We start from the raw sequence: 17,405 nt of genomic DNA on the forward strand, positions 1-17,405 counted from the left end.
ATTGCTTTTGTTCATTTTAACTCACTCTGACCATGTAGGACAAAATGGAACTGCCCCACACAGTGCCAGCTGCTTTATGGAAGCGGTGGACACATCTTTCTCTTGTGCAGCAGCTTGTGGATGCCAGTGAATGATAAGCACTGTGCCACCGGGGCTCTGTAAAACCATCTGCAAAGCCTTAGATGGTGTGATGGCTGTAAAAGTAGATGATTGAGAGTGTTATTGGAGGAACTCCCTAAAATGTAGCTCCTTACGTTTGCACTATGATAAGTACTTACTGCAGACAACATGGTTGAGCACGGAGAATTTCCTAGTGACCATTCGTATGTGTTACTTGGGCCAGGCCTGGTTTAATCCCATCTAGTTTTGGCTCAGGGTAGTCATTTTGCCACGATTACTTCATCGAAGGTTACTACTGCCTTCCCCTAATTAGAAACATCTTCGCATTGTAAGATTAGCATAATAACCCAGACCATGCAGGCTGTCCTAACTCATTTAGTGACTAGGTAGTGCTGAAAGTTTGTGTGTATTCACAAGAGGATTATTTGAGGGGAAAGTAGACGAGGAGAACCTGAAGAGTGATGGTCTTCTAACTGTTTTTTCTCCCCTCCTCAGAGATTTGGATCAGGCAAGCATGGAAGCCGTGGTTTCGCTCCTGGCTGGTCTTCCTCTGCAGCCCGAGGAAGGAGATGGTGTGGAATTGATGGAGGCCAAATCCCAGTTATTTCTTAAGTAAATTTCAGTCACCAAGAGCACAAAGCACAAAGCAAATAAAGCCCTACACTTGCGAGAAGAAAGCACATGTAGTCCCAGTGGCACGTGGTTGTGCTGAGCAAAGGAGCAGAATGGTTTGGGTATATTCCCATCCCTGGCTGACGGCTCCTGCATAGACCACACGTGCAGAGAAACACTCTCCGTGACGATGCGGGGGTAGCAAAAGAGACCCTGCTTTACAAGTTTTAAAAGGAAGTAACCTGAAAAAGTCGGTAATTTTTAATGTATTTTTACTAGCAGTAATAACCCGTTTCCCCATGTAGGCATTTAAAATTACATGGAACCTTTCATTTTATGTGGGGAGCGCTAAAAGCCACACACCAGGAAGCAGTACATCTGCTTGACGTGTCTGTCATGGGACCTGATTTGGATCAGTTAGGATACAGTCCTGTCTCACACGCGCATTTTGATGAGCCACGCTGGTCGATTATCACTGCTAGAGGGAAGCAGAGACTCGGGTCTACTCACGTGATGCATTAGCAATTTCCCCAGAATGTCCTATTAGCTTTCTGGTTGGGGTGGCTTTTCCTATGTAAAGGTGAGTCTTTTTGTTCTCAGGTACTTCACATTATTTATGAACCTTTTGAACGACTGTAGTGAAGTAGAAGATGAAAATGCCCAGACAGGTGGCAGAAAACGTGGCATGTCTCGGAGGCTCGCATCACTGCGCCACTGCACGGTGCTTGCCATGTCAAATTTACTCAACGCTAACGTGGACAGTGGCCTCATGCACTCCATAGGTGAGAACGTTTGAAGCTGCATTCTCCGATGTGAAGCCTTGAAAATTGGCATGTGATACAAGGAAAAACTACCTCAGTGAAGCCACCTTCATAAATTTACCCCTGTTTGTTTCTGTCAGGCTTAGGTTATCACAAAGATCTTCAGACAAGAGCTACATTCATGGAAGTTTTGACAAAAATCCTCCAACAAGGCACAGAATTTGATACCCTGGCAGAAACAGTGCTAGCTGATCGCTTTGAGAGACTGGTGGAATTGGTCACAATGATGGGGGATCAAGGAGAGCTCCCTATAGCTATGGCCCTGGCCAACGTGGTCCCTTGTTCTCAGTGGGTAAGTTCATTGAGTAAATGGGGAGAAGAGTTTCCTACCGGACAGGTAGCAAACACTTCGAACAAGCATTTATTTAATGTATGTTTATGAAATGCATTGGTGACATTTTAGAGCAAGAAGAAACTGCAAATATTTAGTTGGGTAGTTCTCAGAACCTTAGAAGGACTGGGGAAGTAAGTGGTTGAAGCTCCTTATTTTCCCTGGCCTTTTGCCTCATCCTGCCCCGTCAATACATTCCATGTACACACCCAATCAAAAACAAAATGGGAAACCACTGGTCAGATCACCTAGAGGCCTTTTAGGTAAGGTTGAGTGTAGAAACCAATGATCTGGTCCAGCCCCTTCATACATTCGTTGAAGTAGTGAGAGTAAATCTCAGCGAACTAAATCTAAGACACGTGCCTGTTTGCTGCCTCCACTCCACTGGCCTTTTTTCCTATAGCACATTGTACATACTTTTTAAAATGGAAACATTATATTAGCAGTTGGAATGTTGGGAGATATAATACGGCTTTGACCTTTCTTTTAATTTAATGAAAATTTTCTTAAAGCCACACCATTCTTAATTTAGTTTGTGGTGTACTAAGAAGGAAGGCAGTGTAGTAAATTATGTAAAGCAGCTGCTCAGTGCTGTAGATCGCTTTTGCTTAGAAACTGTGGGGGTTGATTGCTGGTTAGCTTGATGAATAGGATCCGAGACGCCATCACACCCTTCAAATTCTTTTTCCTTATGCTTTTAGTAAAACTCAGACACGTTTGATCTGGGCCTTGCCTCTTTGCTGCCATTGTCTCGTGCTCTGTTCCTTGAACACAGTAGACGTGTTTCCACCTTCGAAGAGTCTTGCTGCTGCTGCTGCTGTTGCTGTTGCAGACTGGCATTTTTCTTCCTGTTCTTTTAAGTGGCCACCGTTTTGTCATGCAATTTTCACTTCGGATGCCTCTCTTTCAAGAAGACCTTTCCTGGCCATCCATTCAGAATTAGCCCCCTTCCTTCGGTCATCTTGCCTTGTGACCATTCCTTGGCAGCATTTATTCACTATGTGAACCGATCTTCTTTATCTGAATTCTTGTTTTTCCTTTTCTTTCTTTTCCTTCTGCCAGACTGTGAGCCCCACGGAGCGGGGACCTTGTCTGTCCTGTGCACTGCTCCAGCTCCTGGAGGAGAGCCTGGCCCGGGGCAGGGACTCAGAGCATCATTACTTAATGAAGGGCGGGGGTGGGGCTGTCCCTGCTTAAAGCGAGGGAGTTGAAAGTTATAAAATCCTCTTGATGCCTAACATTCAGCTAAACCTGTTCAACTGATTTGAAAACTGATATTTTAAATGATCTTTTTTAGTACCTACCTGCAAGTAGAATTAAAATGTTTCTATTTCTCAGAAGCTTTGTTTCCTTACAGCTTCCTTTCTTTTTAATGACATATATTATACTTTACTTTGAGACCAGATCTGTTAGTTAGATATAACGGAGAATAAAAGACAAGATGACAATTCTGTTTTATTTTTAAGATCTTAATTGTATTTTAGATGAACATTTACACAGCAAATTAAGTTTAACAATTTGTAGACATATTTTTCTATGGTAGTCATTACAATTTTTCCGCAATAGGCTCTTTTTTTTTTTTTTTAATGATGCTAGTCTCTCTTCCCTACTTTGCCATCTCATCTTTGCTTTTGGAGGAATGTTGGCTGTTTGGTCTTACGTAGTGAATTATTTAAGGGATCCACTAATCACAATACTCTTTATTGTATTTTTATTTATTTAACTTATTTTTAAACTACCCCTCCCCCATTACATTATAAGCCAACCTTATGTGGCTGAATGGTGACTTCCAGGAGTGGCATCAGTGCCAAGTTCAGAGTCTCTCTGAGCAGTAGTCTTGGGAGTTCCTGTCGTCTCTGTTGGCCTCATAGGTCTGGCCATTTTGAGTAATTTGAGTTTGGTTGTACAATTTTCTTTAATTCTGTCTAGGACCTTATGTGGTGCCCCTGATTAGAACAGTCAGTCCCGGTGGCCAGGCACCATGTAGTTCTTCCAGTCTCGGGTTAGACGGAGCCAGGGTTTGTGTCATCTCTTAGTCCTATGGATTGGTTTCTTCATTCTCTTTTGCGCTATCTGAGTAGACTCCAAGACAGGCAGTCCCTGGGCTCACACACACTGCAGGTAGCATCAAAGGCCTCTTAGACTGCCACTGTCAATCCCTCCCGACTTCCTGAGTGTTCTCTCTCATGACATTGGTAGCCTCAGAACAGTTAGGTATGGTGTATATCTAATGTCAGTTAGTTGTTTTTCTTATAGACTATATAAGAAAGAAACAACCATTTTTAGGTACCCTAAAACATCTTTAACATAATAATATGGTATGTTGATTTGTATGCTTGAGAAAAAGGGAAACTGGTTCCATTTAGGCAATTTTGTTTTCTTCTCAGGATGAATTAGCTCGCGTTCTGGTTACTCTGTTTGACTCTCGGCACTTACTCTACCAGTTGCTCTGGAACATGTTTTCGAAGGAAGTTGAATTGGCAGATTCCATGCAGACTCTTTTCCGAGGCAACAGCTTGGCCAGTAAAATAATGACATTCTGTTTCAAGGTTCGTATCTGTTCATAATTTTTTTTTTTTGGTACAAACATGCCAAACAATGATTGTATACAGAGCTGTGCGCCTTACTTCCCCAAGATGGATGGAACAGATCAAATAAGCTCCTGCCTGTGCATCTCTTTAGGTATATGGTGCTACCTACCTACAAAAACTCCTGGATCCCTTACTGAGAATTGTGATCACATCCTCAGATTGGCAGCATGTTAGCTTTGAAGTGGATCCCACCAGGTTTGTCATCTTCTCATACACAGCTGCTCATTATCTTTGTATTACTGTTGTTGGAAGCAAGGCCTTCATAATTTCTCCCCTTGACTTGGAAATTAGTTTTTAATTATAAAAGTCACACACACTACAGATAACATTAAAGGTCTCTTAGACCACCACCTCTAGTCCCTCCAGAGACATAAGCATCATCACTGGCTTTGTCTGGATGCCCATTTTCTTTTAAAATAATTTTATTGGGGGCTCCTACAACTCTTCACAATCCATGCATACATTGGATGCCCTTTTTCAATGTATTTTCATTTATAGAAAATTATTGTAATGTATATGTGCTGAATGTAAATGGTAACATACTGTATGCATGAGTTTACATCTTGATTTTCTGTTACTTAACTCTGTCTTAGATCTTGTTAAGTCAGTATATAAGGAATCAATCACACTCTTTTTAACTACTTTGTAAGATTTCATAGCTGACTGTACCCACCCATTTCCGTGGAATCAGTTCTCACGCATAGAAACCTTTGGTAGCGTTTCGGTGTCTGTAAATCTTTCTGGGGGCAGATCGCCTTACTTTTCTCCAGTGGAGTGGCTGCTGGGTTTCAATCTGCTGACCCTGTAATAAATGGTCTAGTGCTTTACCACCGGGGCTCCTTAGTTGGACGCTGTGATACTTAGCCAATTTCCTAATTGTTATTTCAACGTTCAATCGGCCATTTTCAGGTGATTTGCAATAGGACTTAATTCTCGAATTCTTGGGTCACTTGCTTTCTTAGCATCATCAGTGGGTCTACATTGACTGAGAGATAAAGTACAGAGTTCGTGACCTTGCTGTCTGGCTAGAATTCACTGTTCCTTCTCACAGGGCGTTTTCATATGTACCTTTTTTTTTTTAAAATTAGGGGCTCATACAAGTCTTATCACAGCCCATACATACATCAATTGTGTCGAGCACATTTGTACATTCATTGCCATCATTATTCTCAAAACATTTGCTCTCCACCCAAGCCTCTGGCATCAGCTCCTCATTTTTTCCCTCCCTCCCCACTCCCTCATGAACCTTTGATAATTTATAAATTATTATCTTGTTATATCTTGCCCTGTCCGACGTCTCCCTTCACCCACCCTTCGTCTGTCTGTCCCCCAGGGAGGAGGTCACATGCAGATCCTTGTAATCGGTTTCCCCTTTCCAATCCACCCTCCCTCTACGCTCCCAGTATTGCCACTCACACCACTGGTCCTGAAGGTATCACCTTTCCTGGATTCCCTGTGTTTCCAGTTCCTATCTGCACCAGTGTACATCCTCTGGTCTAGCCAGACTTGCAAGGTAGAATTGGGATCATGATAGTGGGTGGGGGGCCAGGCGGGGGGAGGATGAAGCATTTAGGAACTAGAGGAAAGTTGTAGTTTTCATCGTTGCTGCCTCACACCCTGACTGGCTCATCTCCTCCCTGAGACCCTTCTGTAAGGGGATGTCCAATGGGCTTTGGGTCTCCACTCTGCACTCCCCCACTCATTCACTATGGTAAGATTTTTTGTTTTGATGATGCCTGATACCTGATTCCTTTAACACCTCGTGATGGCACCGGCTGGTGTGCTTCTTCCATGTGGGCTTTGTTGCTTCTGAGCTAGATGGCCGCTTGTTTACCATCAAGTCTTTAAGACCCCAGACACTATATCTTTTGATAGCTGGGCACCATCAGCTTTCTTCACCACATTTGCGTATGCACCCATTTGTCTTCAGCGATCGTGTCATGGGGGTGAGCACACAATGATAAGATTTTTTTTTGTTCTTTTTTGCTTGATAACTGATCCCTTTGGCACCTCGGATCACACAGGCTGGTGTGCTTCTTCCATGTGGGCTTTGTTGCTTCTCAGCTAGATGGCTGCTTATTTACCTTCAAGCCTTTAAGACCCCAGACGCTATCTCTTTTGATAGCTGGACACCGGCAGCTTTCTGCACCACATTTGCTTATTTACCTGCTTTGTGTTCAGTGATTGTGTCGGGAAGGTGAGCACCATAGAATGCCAATTTAATAGAAGAAAGTATTCTTGCATTGAACAAGTACTTGAGTGGAGACCCAATGTCCTTCTGCTACCTTAATACTAAACCTATAAATATATTCACATAGATCTATTTCCCCATCCTCACATATAAATATATTTACATATGTACATGTCTTTATCTAGACCTCTATAAATGCCCTTTGCTCCCAGCTTTTTTCTCTTATTCCTTTGACTTTCCTCCTGTCCCACTATCATGTTCTGTCCCCACCAAGGTTTTAGCAATTCCTCTTGGTTACATTCCTCTTGATCATGCCTTACCAGGCCTCCCACACCCTCCACACCACTGATTTGGATCACTTGTTGTTCCCTCGTCCCTGGGTTTGTTAACCCCACTATCTTTCCCTCCACCTCCCCCTTTCCTATGTCCCCTCAGAAGTGTCGGTCCTGTTGTTTTCTTCTCCAGATTGTTCATCCAGCCTATCTTATTTAGACAGACCTGCAGAGATAATAACATGCACACAAAAAAAGACAGAGCAAAACCAAGCAACAATATACAGCGAAACAACAACAAACCAATGACAAAAACAAAACACAACTAGAAAGAAAAGCTTGTAGTTAGTTCAAGGATTGTTTGTTGGCCTTTAGGAATATTTTCCAGTCCAGTCTGTTGGGGCACCATGCCCTGGCCCCAAAGTCCACCTTCGGCATTCCCTGGAGACCTTGCTGCTCTATTCCCTTGCGGTTCTGTTGCACCCCCTTAGAGTTTTGCCTCAGTGTGGCGGGATCAGATCGGACACAGTTCCCACACTGTTTCTCTGTTGTCCCCTGTAGGGCTATGGGTCAGTGAGGGGGGTGTCATGTCTCCTAGTGGAGCAGGCCATGTTATCCTCTCTGTGGACTGGCTGCTCTAATTGGGAACATTATCCTCACGGCCTGGTGGGCCAGGATGTGCTCCACTCTCTCCTCCTCCTCCCCCTTCATCAGCACCCGTGTGCTCTGGTCAGATATGTCCCTCTCCTGGAGCTGCAGATTCAATGCCGTCCTGTGAAATAAATTCTTCTGGAGAGTGGCAGGTGACCGCGTAGTAGTTGGCATTGGGTGCAGTCATCCAACATATGTACTTCTTGCTATAACTCCAGTGAAATAGGCACTTGTCAGGTTTTTTTTAAAGTTCCTGGCATATAAGATTCATTGGGATTGGAGATAACCAAAATTAACGCCCCTCTTCCTCGCCCCGCCCGAGTTCAAAACCAAAGAGGACAGTGGGAAGGGAACAACTGCCAGAAGGAGATACCGCTTGTATTTCTGATGCGATTGATTAGAAAAGGTGGCTGTAGATTCTGTGGACAAAGGCTTGCCAATCCCTCCCCTGAGTTCTCACCCTGTTCCTAATCTGTCTAGATGTCTTGTACAGAGACCGGTAGTCTTTACCTCACAGGTAGTAAGACCAGATTGCATCTTGTCTGCAGACAGACATACTATAGGTCAGAGAGAACAGCGCTCACCTGAGCATGCTTAACTATTTTTTTCATGCACTCTTCCTGTAGTGAGGAGTGACTTAACCCCCCCCCCACCACCACCAAAAAAACCCCCAAAGCAAACAAAAAACAAAATCCCACAGCCATCGAGTGCATTCTCACTCATAGCTGCTCTGGAGGATGCAGTTCAGAGGTGGTCATCTCTGTGGAAGCAGACAGTCGTGTCTTTCTCCTGAGCATGATGAACCGTTCTTCTGATTTAGCAGCCTGACACTTAGCCCACATCATCACCAAGGCTCCCGAGGTGTGACTCAGGAACAGGAAAAGAGACTCAGGGGTGACATAGGTAATTGCAAGATGCCGTTTAAAGACTGCTCTCTCAGGAGCTTTTCCTACTTCTCACCAGAACACCCCCAGAGATACACTTTGCACCTGCGCAAAGAAACCATCTTTATTCTACTCTGCAGGGGCTTTGAATACACGGCCATCATTTTGACATTTGTTTGTGATCCTTTGTTGCAAGAATTCCACCCCCTCCACCCGCAGTAGTCTGTGGAACTCCGCGCATCTTCATATATCTTCTTGTGTGTTCGGCATATCTGGCTCATTGCTCAAAATGATGTGTTGGATAAGTGGATTTTACCCAACTGTCTTACACGTGCTTTTACGTTCAGAGCTTCTTGATGGTTACTGTTCCTAACTGATTACGTAGCAACTCTACATCAACTGGTGTTTGTGGCTTTGCCTTTGCTCAAGTATTAATTGCAATGTTTTAATTGGAATACCAGCACGAAATTAGCCATTTTGTTAAAATTACTAAATCTTTGCCATTTAAAACTTCAAGGTATTCATTATTTTAAAACCATCATTTGGTTTATTGAGATCTGGTGGCACTGCCAGGGATGCATTGGACTGCTAACCACAAGGTCGGTGGTTCATATCTACCACGTGTTCCATGGAAGAAAGATGAGACTGTTCCTGTAAGATTTATGGCCTTGGAAACCCTATGTAGGGTTGCTATGAGTTGGAATTTACTCAAATGGCAATGGGCTTGGGTTCATTTGGGGTTGTATTTAATTACCATCAAGGAATTTCACTTTGCTGCTTCTCATGCTGAGAGAATTCATGCCAACGCATATTTTGTAATCCAAGTGAGTTTTTATGATGGACAGGAAAAATTCCAGATGTTACCGTCTCCAAAGGGTACGAGCTATTTCTGGAAAGCGTGCCAAGCCATCCAGAAGCCATACTGGGGTTCACAACTGGGTGTGACAAACCACTTGGACAAGAGTACCCACACTTGCAAGCGTAGGGGCCGGGGGAGGGATTCCCAGGAGGCCAGAAGTCCAAGAACACTAGTAGCTAAGAACATGTAGGCCCAGAGACTAAGAGCATGTGGGCCCAGAGTCTGGGGGTCCCAAGTAGGACTGGGGACCCACATAAGTGGGCCCCACATATGCGCCTGTGCAGGGGAGGGAGACCCTCACCGTCCACCTGCCATTAACCAGGAACAGGGTAAAAGAGAGCAAGTCCTTCCCACAGGCAGGATATTTCAAATCTTTGGCTGGGGTGGCGTGGTTGAAGGTATTGGTTGACCCTATTGGCTGAGTTTAACCACTCTGGGTGATGTCATGAGCCTGGGCCTAGTTTGAGCATGTCCAAGATAATGGTTTTATGTGGACCTATGGGACTTGTGTCTGTGCATGCTCAGTTTGGGGTCTTCCCATAGGTGTCTAATGGGGTGCCTGATTTCTTCCCAACCTCCTTTGCAGATATGGGAGGGACAACCCTCCCCTAAATCTAGCTATGCAATAAAACAGCTGCTTCAGAAATTGGAGCTGGGTGAATGCAGAGTCACAGTTTTCTGGCAGCAGGACGCGCTGCAGCTAGTCACTTGTAAGGACACTTGCACAGCCACTCACAAATTGCTGCAGAGGATATGCAGCCTAGCTGAGAGTTAAAATTCTCAGAGGCGCAGTTTCAGGGGAACTCACGCTTTGTGAGTGTCAGCCTCTAGTTCCTACTATTGGGGTCCTACTGTGTAGATAAGAGAATACACAAGCAAAGTAATTATTTAGAAATAATCCCTCAGGAATATACCTGTAGTGTTCCACTCTTGTAACAGGCTCTCAAGGCAAACCGCCCTAACCGACCCCGCGGCCTTTGAGTGTGAACTCTTGCTTCTGCGCCTCCATGCACATCAAAGGAGAGCTGTCCTCCGTAGGGTTCTCCAGGACTGACTTTTTGCAAGTAAATTGTTGCCCGACTTTCCTGAGGCATCTTTGGGTAGACTCAAACCTCTAGTCTTCTAAGGAAGTTTGTCAACCATTTGTTTCACCACGCAGGAAGGACACATAGCCAATGCGAGCCCCCTCTTAAGATTTTTTTCCTTATTCAAAGGGGGTGGGAGGGCTTAGAAATGCTTCTGAAAGTCATAGCCCAAGGACTAGGTTCAATTTGAAAACAGAAATCCCTAGAGGCTTAATCATAAGATTATAGTACAGATATTAACAATAGATTAAAACGTAGAGAACTGTAAGACATTATTTATAGGAAAACTCAAGACAGGGGAGACAAAAACAAAGAGGCACTGAAGGAAACTGACCCCTGCAGCCATAGGAAACACAAACCCAGTTACGTCCTGCGTAGATTTATATCAAGCCATCACACTAAACACCTGTTTTTATCTATTACCAGTCTTTTGATCCAGTAATACACGTGTAGCCTAATGAGAGTTCTGGTTTTATATTTATTTTTGGTTCTAGTGCGCGCGTAGGACACTAAGGAGGAGGGCTCAAAAGTACTGAAGGCGCCCCTGGTAGCGCGAGTGAAGTGTTCCAGGGAAACGAGTGCAGGATTCGGCTGCTTGTTTTGACGTGAACCTTGGATTTTAAACGTCAGTTTGGTATCTTCCCATCACTTTCCCATGTGCAACCACTTGCCAAAGGGAAAATAAGAGAGGGCTATTCCCGTGTTTACATTCCCTGGGTGGTATAATCAGTTAAGTGTCCAGCTGCTAAGCTGAAGGTTAGCTGTTTGATTCTTCCCAGAAGTGCCTTGGAAGAAAGACCGGGTGATACACTTAAAAAACAAACAACAAAACTGGTCACTGAAAATCTGTAGGACACAGTTCTTCCTTAACATGGGCTTGAGGTGAGTCTGCTCTAGCTTCTCACTTCTAATCATGACATCCAGACTTAGAGATAATAGTGATACGAACGAGCAGCTATACTGGGATGTGGGAAGTTGTGGAGTAGAGCAAGCCAGGGCACCATCAGAAGCAAGTCTGAGTGATGTAACTGTGTGGTGCCATTGACAACTTGGAAACGCAAGGTAAATCACCAAAGGAGGGGAAAACCAACCAATTGGAGTATTCTGGATTTTAGGTACTAGTGGAACATCTAGTCTTTAGAAATATTAGACAGTCTATAAAAGACAGTTCATAATAAGGAAAACCTAAAAGGCCACACAATGCATGAAAGCGTGTTTAACTTTAGTATAATTATGGAAATAAAGGTTGTGTGTGTGTGTGTGTGTGTGTGTGTGTGTGTGTGTGTGTGTGTGTAAGAGAGAGAGAGAATTAGAATTGGATCATAGGATTGTGGGAGCTGGCAAGTTTAAAATTGATAGTTCAGGTAACAGTGGAGGCTCCTGCTAATGCAAAGGATTGTAAAACACAAATAAACCTGGTGTTGAGGCAATTAGTACTTCTAGCAACTCTTATTGGATGGAGTAGAACTGCCCATATGGTTTCCAAGGCTGTTTAGGAAAACAGACTGCCTAGCTTCCTCCTGTGGAGTGACTCTTGGCTTCCAATTGCCTACCTTTTAGTTGGGAGCCAAGTACTAAACCATTGAAGCCCTAAAGCTCATTCACAAGATTGTAGTGGGCTAGCCAGTCCAAATTCTGTGGTCTGATAGCAGGTTTTCCTCCCAGTAGCTGTAGATCTGGCAGGCCATGGGAAGAGTGGAGAGAAAGGAAAACTGAGATCTGTCAAAATATCTGTTGCATCTGAAGGCAGAATACACAGTAAGAAATTCCATTTTGTACTGATTAGTTGATTACATTACATCAGATTACACTGTACCAGTAGCACTAGTCCAGCAGTTGGCCAGAGCACTCCAACCCACTAAAAAACAAACCCCAGCCCCACTCCTGTCGAGCTGATTGCGCCTCACAGTGACCTGTGTGCAGTTTCTGAGACCCGCAGGCTTTCCAGGAGCAGCCAGCTGCATCTTTCTCCCCGGAGCATGCGGTGGGTTAACTGCCAACATTGACATCAACCGCCCAGCACCTAGCCCAGAGCACCAGGGCTCACTCGCCCCGCCAGATTGACACACACAACGAGCCCTCTCAGTCGGGAGTAGAGAAGACATATGCCTGCGTGTAGAGCCATATGGCGATATCTAATACAAACTGAATTTACATAGACTGACTCAGCAATTCTACTTGAAGATAACTGCCCCAGAGAAACTCAAGCATATGCACAAAATTCTCATTTTAATAGTGTACATAGTAGTGAAAAAAAGAAAAACAGCCTAATTTTGTTCATAGGAAAACAGATAAACCGTGGTATGGTATATAGTGGACTAATATGTAGTATTTCAAATGAACTGGATTTTTATGTACAGCCTGGATAATTCTCAGAAAATAACACATGAAAAATCTAAATTGATGAAAATATTTAAAGCACATCATTTATTGATGCGTGTGTCAAAAAGAATGTATGTAATATTTGTGTAAGGACACACACCCACGAGATGGAGAGTGGAAGAATTCCCCTGCGTTGCAGGATTGTTATTGCTGTTGGTCTTTAGCTGTAGCTTTAGCGTTTCTAAAAACAAAAAATAAAGAAGCTGTATGGTAACATATTAATATTCAGTCTTAGTGGTGGGCACCTATTTTTTATGTTTGTAATAATCTACAATTGAAAGGAAAATGTAGACCGAATGGGTAGGGCAAAAGATTTGAGTCATTTGAACAGAGTTGGATTGAATTGACTTGAAACCAGAAGAATTGCAATAACTTGCCCAAAACGTCTAGGAAAAAGGCCAGTGAGCGAAGGTGGTGGTGATGGGGGTGGTGTGTAGTCAGTCGATTCTGGCTCACAGGGACCCGAGAGTAGCGAGTGGAATTACTTCATCAACCTTCCAAGGCCATCGGCGTCTGGAAGCAGCTTGACAGGCCTTTCTCCCCTGGAGCAGCTGGTGGGCTGGAAGTGCCGGCCTTTAGTTGAGCAGCCGGATGCTTAGCCATGGGCCACCAGGAGTCCTTCCACGGGAGGGTCTGCCCCCCAACTTTAGGAAGAGGAAGCTAATACAGAAAAGTGGATACAGAAAGAGTAGGACTAGGTAAGCAATATGGGGTCGTGAAACTCGAGGAAAGAGAAATTCAAGGGATTCATAGACTATTAAAGTAAAAACAATTTTCATTTGAGTAATGGTGGGTGGGTTAGTGTCCTGCAAGGTACAATGGAAACCTTGGTTGACCAAGAAGAAAAGTGGGATGATACCACTTGGTCAGTAGAGTGTTGAAGAAATACATTATTCTGTATGAATTTTTTAATTAAATGCCTTTAAGAATAATAGCCTTAATAGATTAATATAATATAATGAACCCTAATAGACCCATCAGTACGCAGCTTCAGCAGTTATTACCACTTATCAGGTTCTGGTTTTATCTGTCCCTCATCCCCATCCCAGAGCTTTAAAGCTTACCCTGGAGATAATATTTTCAATGGCTAAGAACTTAAAATATAGCCAATTATTATCATACTCAATAAAATTTAAAATAACCCCTAAGACTAATTTTGTGGGGGAAAAAAATTCCTAGTTATCTAAAACTTAATTTTTTTAAATTGTAGTTTTCTAACCCAATAGTGTCCTTTATTTAATTGAATGTCTGTTAAAGAGTGTTTTTTTGTTTTTTTTAACTGTTTGATTTTACGTTTTGTTTTTTGGGTTTTTCGATAGATTAGAACAGTCAGAAATTCTTGAAGAAAACCAGCGGAATCTCCTTCAGATGACTGAAAAGTTCTTCCACGCCATCATCAGTTCCTCCTCGGAGTTCCCGCCTCAGCTTCGAAGTGTGTGCCACTGTCTGTACCAGGTATGCTTGCGGTCTGAAGTGACACTGCTCATCCAAAGCGCAATTCGGAGGAAAGGGTACCTAACCGGACAGGGCTTTATCTACTGTTACTAGGTGGTTGACTAAAGTCATCCATTTACCTTAGTAGTACATTAGAATTATAGTTGGCTTTGGGAAAACACCACCGCCACATAAATATTGCTTATGAGACACGTCACTGTACTTCGAGGGAATACTTTAAAAGTATTAATTTCCCCAAAAACAAAACAAACAAAAAAACTATTCATTTCTTTGCATTGAGAGCAAAATTTAAAATGCACAGTCTATTGCGTATGATGGCTAAAGCGACGGTGACACATGCTACGCAAGTTTTTGTTTCTTTGCCAACATTAAAGGCTCTTTTACACTGGCTTTTTGCACTATGGAATGTTTTATCTCTAATTTTGGTTTTCTCATTAAAATATTAAAATGAGTTTGCGTCAGATTTTTTTGAGCTAGACCTCTTGTGTGTCTTTTGTGTAGAATGCTGCTTCTAAGAGATAGTGCATCATCATTCAGACCAAATCAGTAGACTTCCTAACCCTAGCACCCCAAGTAACACTTCTGTGTTCGGAGTGTAGGCCTGAAACCCTTTGTGGTCTTCGCTGTGCTTTTGAATTGTATATGCTGTTTGAGGAATGATTTATTCATTCCCAAAGAGGTTAGTGTATATCCTCATTAGCTTGTGTAAATTGGGACCTCAGAAGATAAGTCAGTGGGTCTGGAGTTAGATGTCAAAGATGAATTTTACTCATTTACCAAAATGCGTGCCCTTTCCTCTTTCTTTGCCGTCATGCAGCCATTTGTTTATAGCACAGGGCTTTGGTTGCCTAGAGACACTAGCAGCATCCGGGAAATCACCCCTTCAAAAAGCGGTTTCAGGCTGCTCTGTGTGATTCTCCCCAACCCCTCTACTCCCACACATTGCTATTTATAAAATGTATCTGTAGCTATGAAAGAAACAAAACACCAACTTCTCAATATTCATCGATGATAAAGGAGCTGTAGCATTAAGTCTCTTAATTTACCATAACCATTTTTTCCTATAAATAAAAAGCTCAATGGAAACGGTCCTACACATTCCGCCTTCCCACCCCCTCGGCCCCCAGCTCATTAGCTCTGCACTATTTTATAACTCTTAATACTGTGAATAGTACCTTAACTTTGAGTCTCGTTCCGTTTTCTCTTTAAATCTAATTTGAGTCGTTCTGCGTTTCGGAAGCTGCTGGGTAAGAAATAGCCCACATCCAAAGCAGTCCGGGGCCAGCCTTCTTGGCTGCCCTGGAATGACCGCCCTCTAGAGGACAAATGGGTTTCTCAGGCCGTAGTGGCTTTAACTTCAGCTGATTAAAAGTGAATGGGGGCTGACTACCTGATTTCACGCTTTAGCAGATTTTGATAGAAAAATTTTCACATGTTGTCATTCTAAAAGAAAGATCTGTATCATCATCAAACTGGATTTAAGTTGGAGTCCATGATTCTAAAAAAAAATCATATAACTTCACTGAAAGGAACAAGGCTTAGAACGTACAAAGGACTTAGTAAATGTTTAATGAAGGACTTCCTTCTCATACCTGCCACCCAAGCAGACAAGATTCTTGTCAACTATTATATTTGAGAAGGAAAGGAAACCGTGAAAATAACTCAGAGCCATTGAGCCGGCCCTAGATAATTAGTGGCCCAGGAAGCACTGTTGTGCATTTTAAAGCACCCATATTAGAGTATCTTGCATTATCTTAATGACAGACCTGAACTTGCAGATTCGGATTTCTTATAAAACTCTTCTCTTAAAAAAACAAACAAACAAAAAAAGAGTTCTCTTGAAACACAGTTTGAATGTGTGTCACTGCCTTGTGTTGAAGTATTAGGCAAGCTTACCATTGTGGGAACGCATGGGGCAGCTGTACGCTGTCTAGAAGTAAGGTTTCCTTTTCCAGAAAGGGATTTAAGGGGGACGATTTACTCTTGTCAGTAAGTTTCAAAGACATTCCTTCATTGTGTCACCGTTGTCCCTCTTTGAGCTTCTTTTTGTCCCCTCTTGACCTTTTGCAGTAGCGTGGTGGTTGGTACCTTTGTGCTCTTATGTTCTGCTGGAAGGGTTAGATATTAGTAGATTGTGGGGAGTTTTAAAATGTTTTTGTTATTTTTGTTTCTCTTTTAAACATGGCTCCTGCTTTGGAACCCATTGGGGAGAATCTGGAAGCAAAATGAGCGTATTTCTAGCTAATAAATTTTCGTTGAGTTTTGGCTCTTTTTGCTTGAGCCTATTTGTTTGGCCATGAAGTCGTTTCCAAGTCCTGCTTCAATCAGCTCTGCTGTCTTATTTTATCATTTTATCTATCTAGCTAGCTAATCTTACTTAGTATAGCTCTGTGATTTTAGAGTAAGGAGCCCTGGTGGTGTAGTGGTTACAAGTTGGGCTACGAACTGCAAGATCAGTAGTTTAAGATGAGGCTTTCTACTCCCGTAAAGAGTTACTGTCTGGAAAACCCACAGGGGCAGTTCTGCCGGGCCCTGTAGTGTCAGTGAGTCAGAATGGACTCAGTGGCAGTCAGTTTGTTTGGCTGATTGCTTTTTTATTTTAGGTGCCTGCTTTAGCTTATGGAAATTGGGTTGAAGTTCTATAGGATGACTAGTTGTGAATAGGTGTCAGGTGTATCCTCCAACCAATCACTCATACATATGCCCTACTTCTCCTTCTGGTAGTTTTCCTTATAAAAAGGGACGATGATTCCCAGAATGTACATCCTCTTAAGTTATAGCAAGAAAATCCTATTGAAGAACTCAGTGTTGTGATTTTAAATAAACACCTTCCTTTCCCCAGTAAATTTTCTCCTTCAAACAGAAATCATTGCTTAAGGCCATAAAGAATGGTTGCCTGCCAGAAATGGGGGGGGGGGGTATAAGAGTTCATTTTGTGATATATTTGATTATTAACGCTTTTGTGTAGTACTTTGGCAGTGCTCAATCACTCTCCGGAAGGCTGAAGGTTTAAATCCTCCAGCAACTGTACAGGAGAAAGGCCTGGCAGACGGTCTGCTCCTGTACAGCCGACAGCAGAGAAAACCCTTGGGACAGCTCTTCTGTGCCCTATAAAGTTGAAGATTGACTCAGCTGCACTAAGGCAGCAGTC

The 17,405-nt window shown here is 43.0% G+C and overlaps 1 protein-coding gene across 4 annotated transcripts in view; it reads left to right on the forward strand.

The window, feature by feature from the left end:
* NF1 (neurofibromin 1) overlaps positions 1-17,405 on the forward strand; it is a 268,504-nt gene that overhangs the window by 120,030 nt on the left and 131,069 nt on the right. For all 4 annotated transcript variants that reach the window (XM_075561360.1, XM_075561359.1, XM_075561358.1 and 1 more), the window contains exons 25-30: positions 616-732; positions 1,333-1,514; positions 1,634-1,845; positions 4,272-4,433; positions 4,567-4,670; positions 14,119-14,254. In XM_075561360.1, the coding sequence (XP_075417475.1) occupies positions 616-732; positions 1,333-1,514; positions 1,634-1,845; positions 4,272-4,433; positions 4,567-4,670; positions 14,119-14,254 (913 nt within the window). The remainder of the gene's footprint in view (positions 1-615; positions 733-1,332; positions 1,515-1,633; positions 1,846-4,271; positions 4,434-4,566; positions 4,671-14,118; positions 14,255-17,405) is intronic.

The sequence above is a fragment of the Tenrec ecaudatus genome, chromosome 10, assembly GCF_050624435.1.
Source record: "Tenrec ecaudatus isolate mTenEca1 chromosome 10, mTenEca1.hap1, whole genome shotgun sequence".
In the NCBI taxonomy this organism is placed as follows: domain Eukaryota; kingdom Metazoa; phylum Chordata; class Mammalia; order Afrosoricida; family Tenrecidae; genus Tenrec; species Tenrec ecaudatus.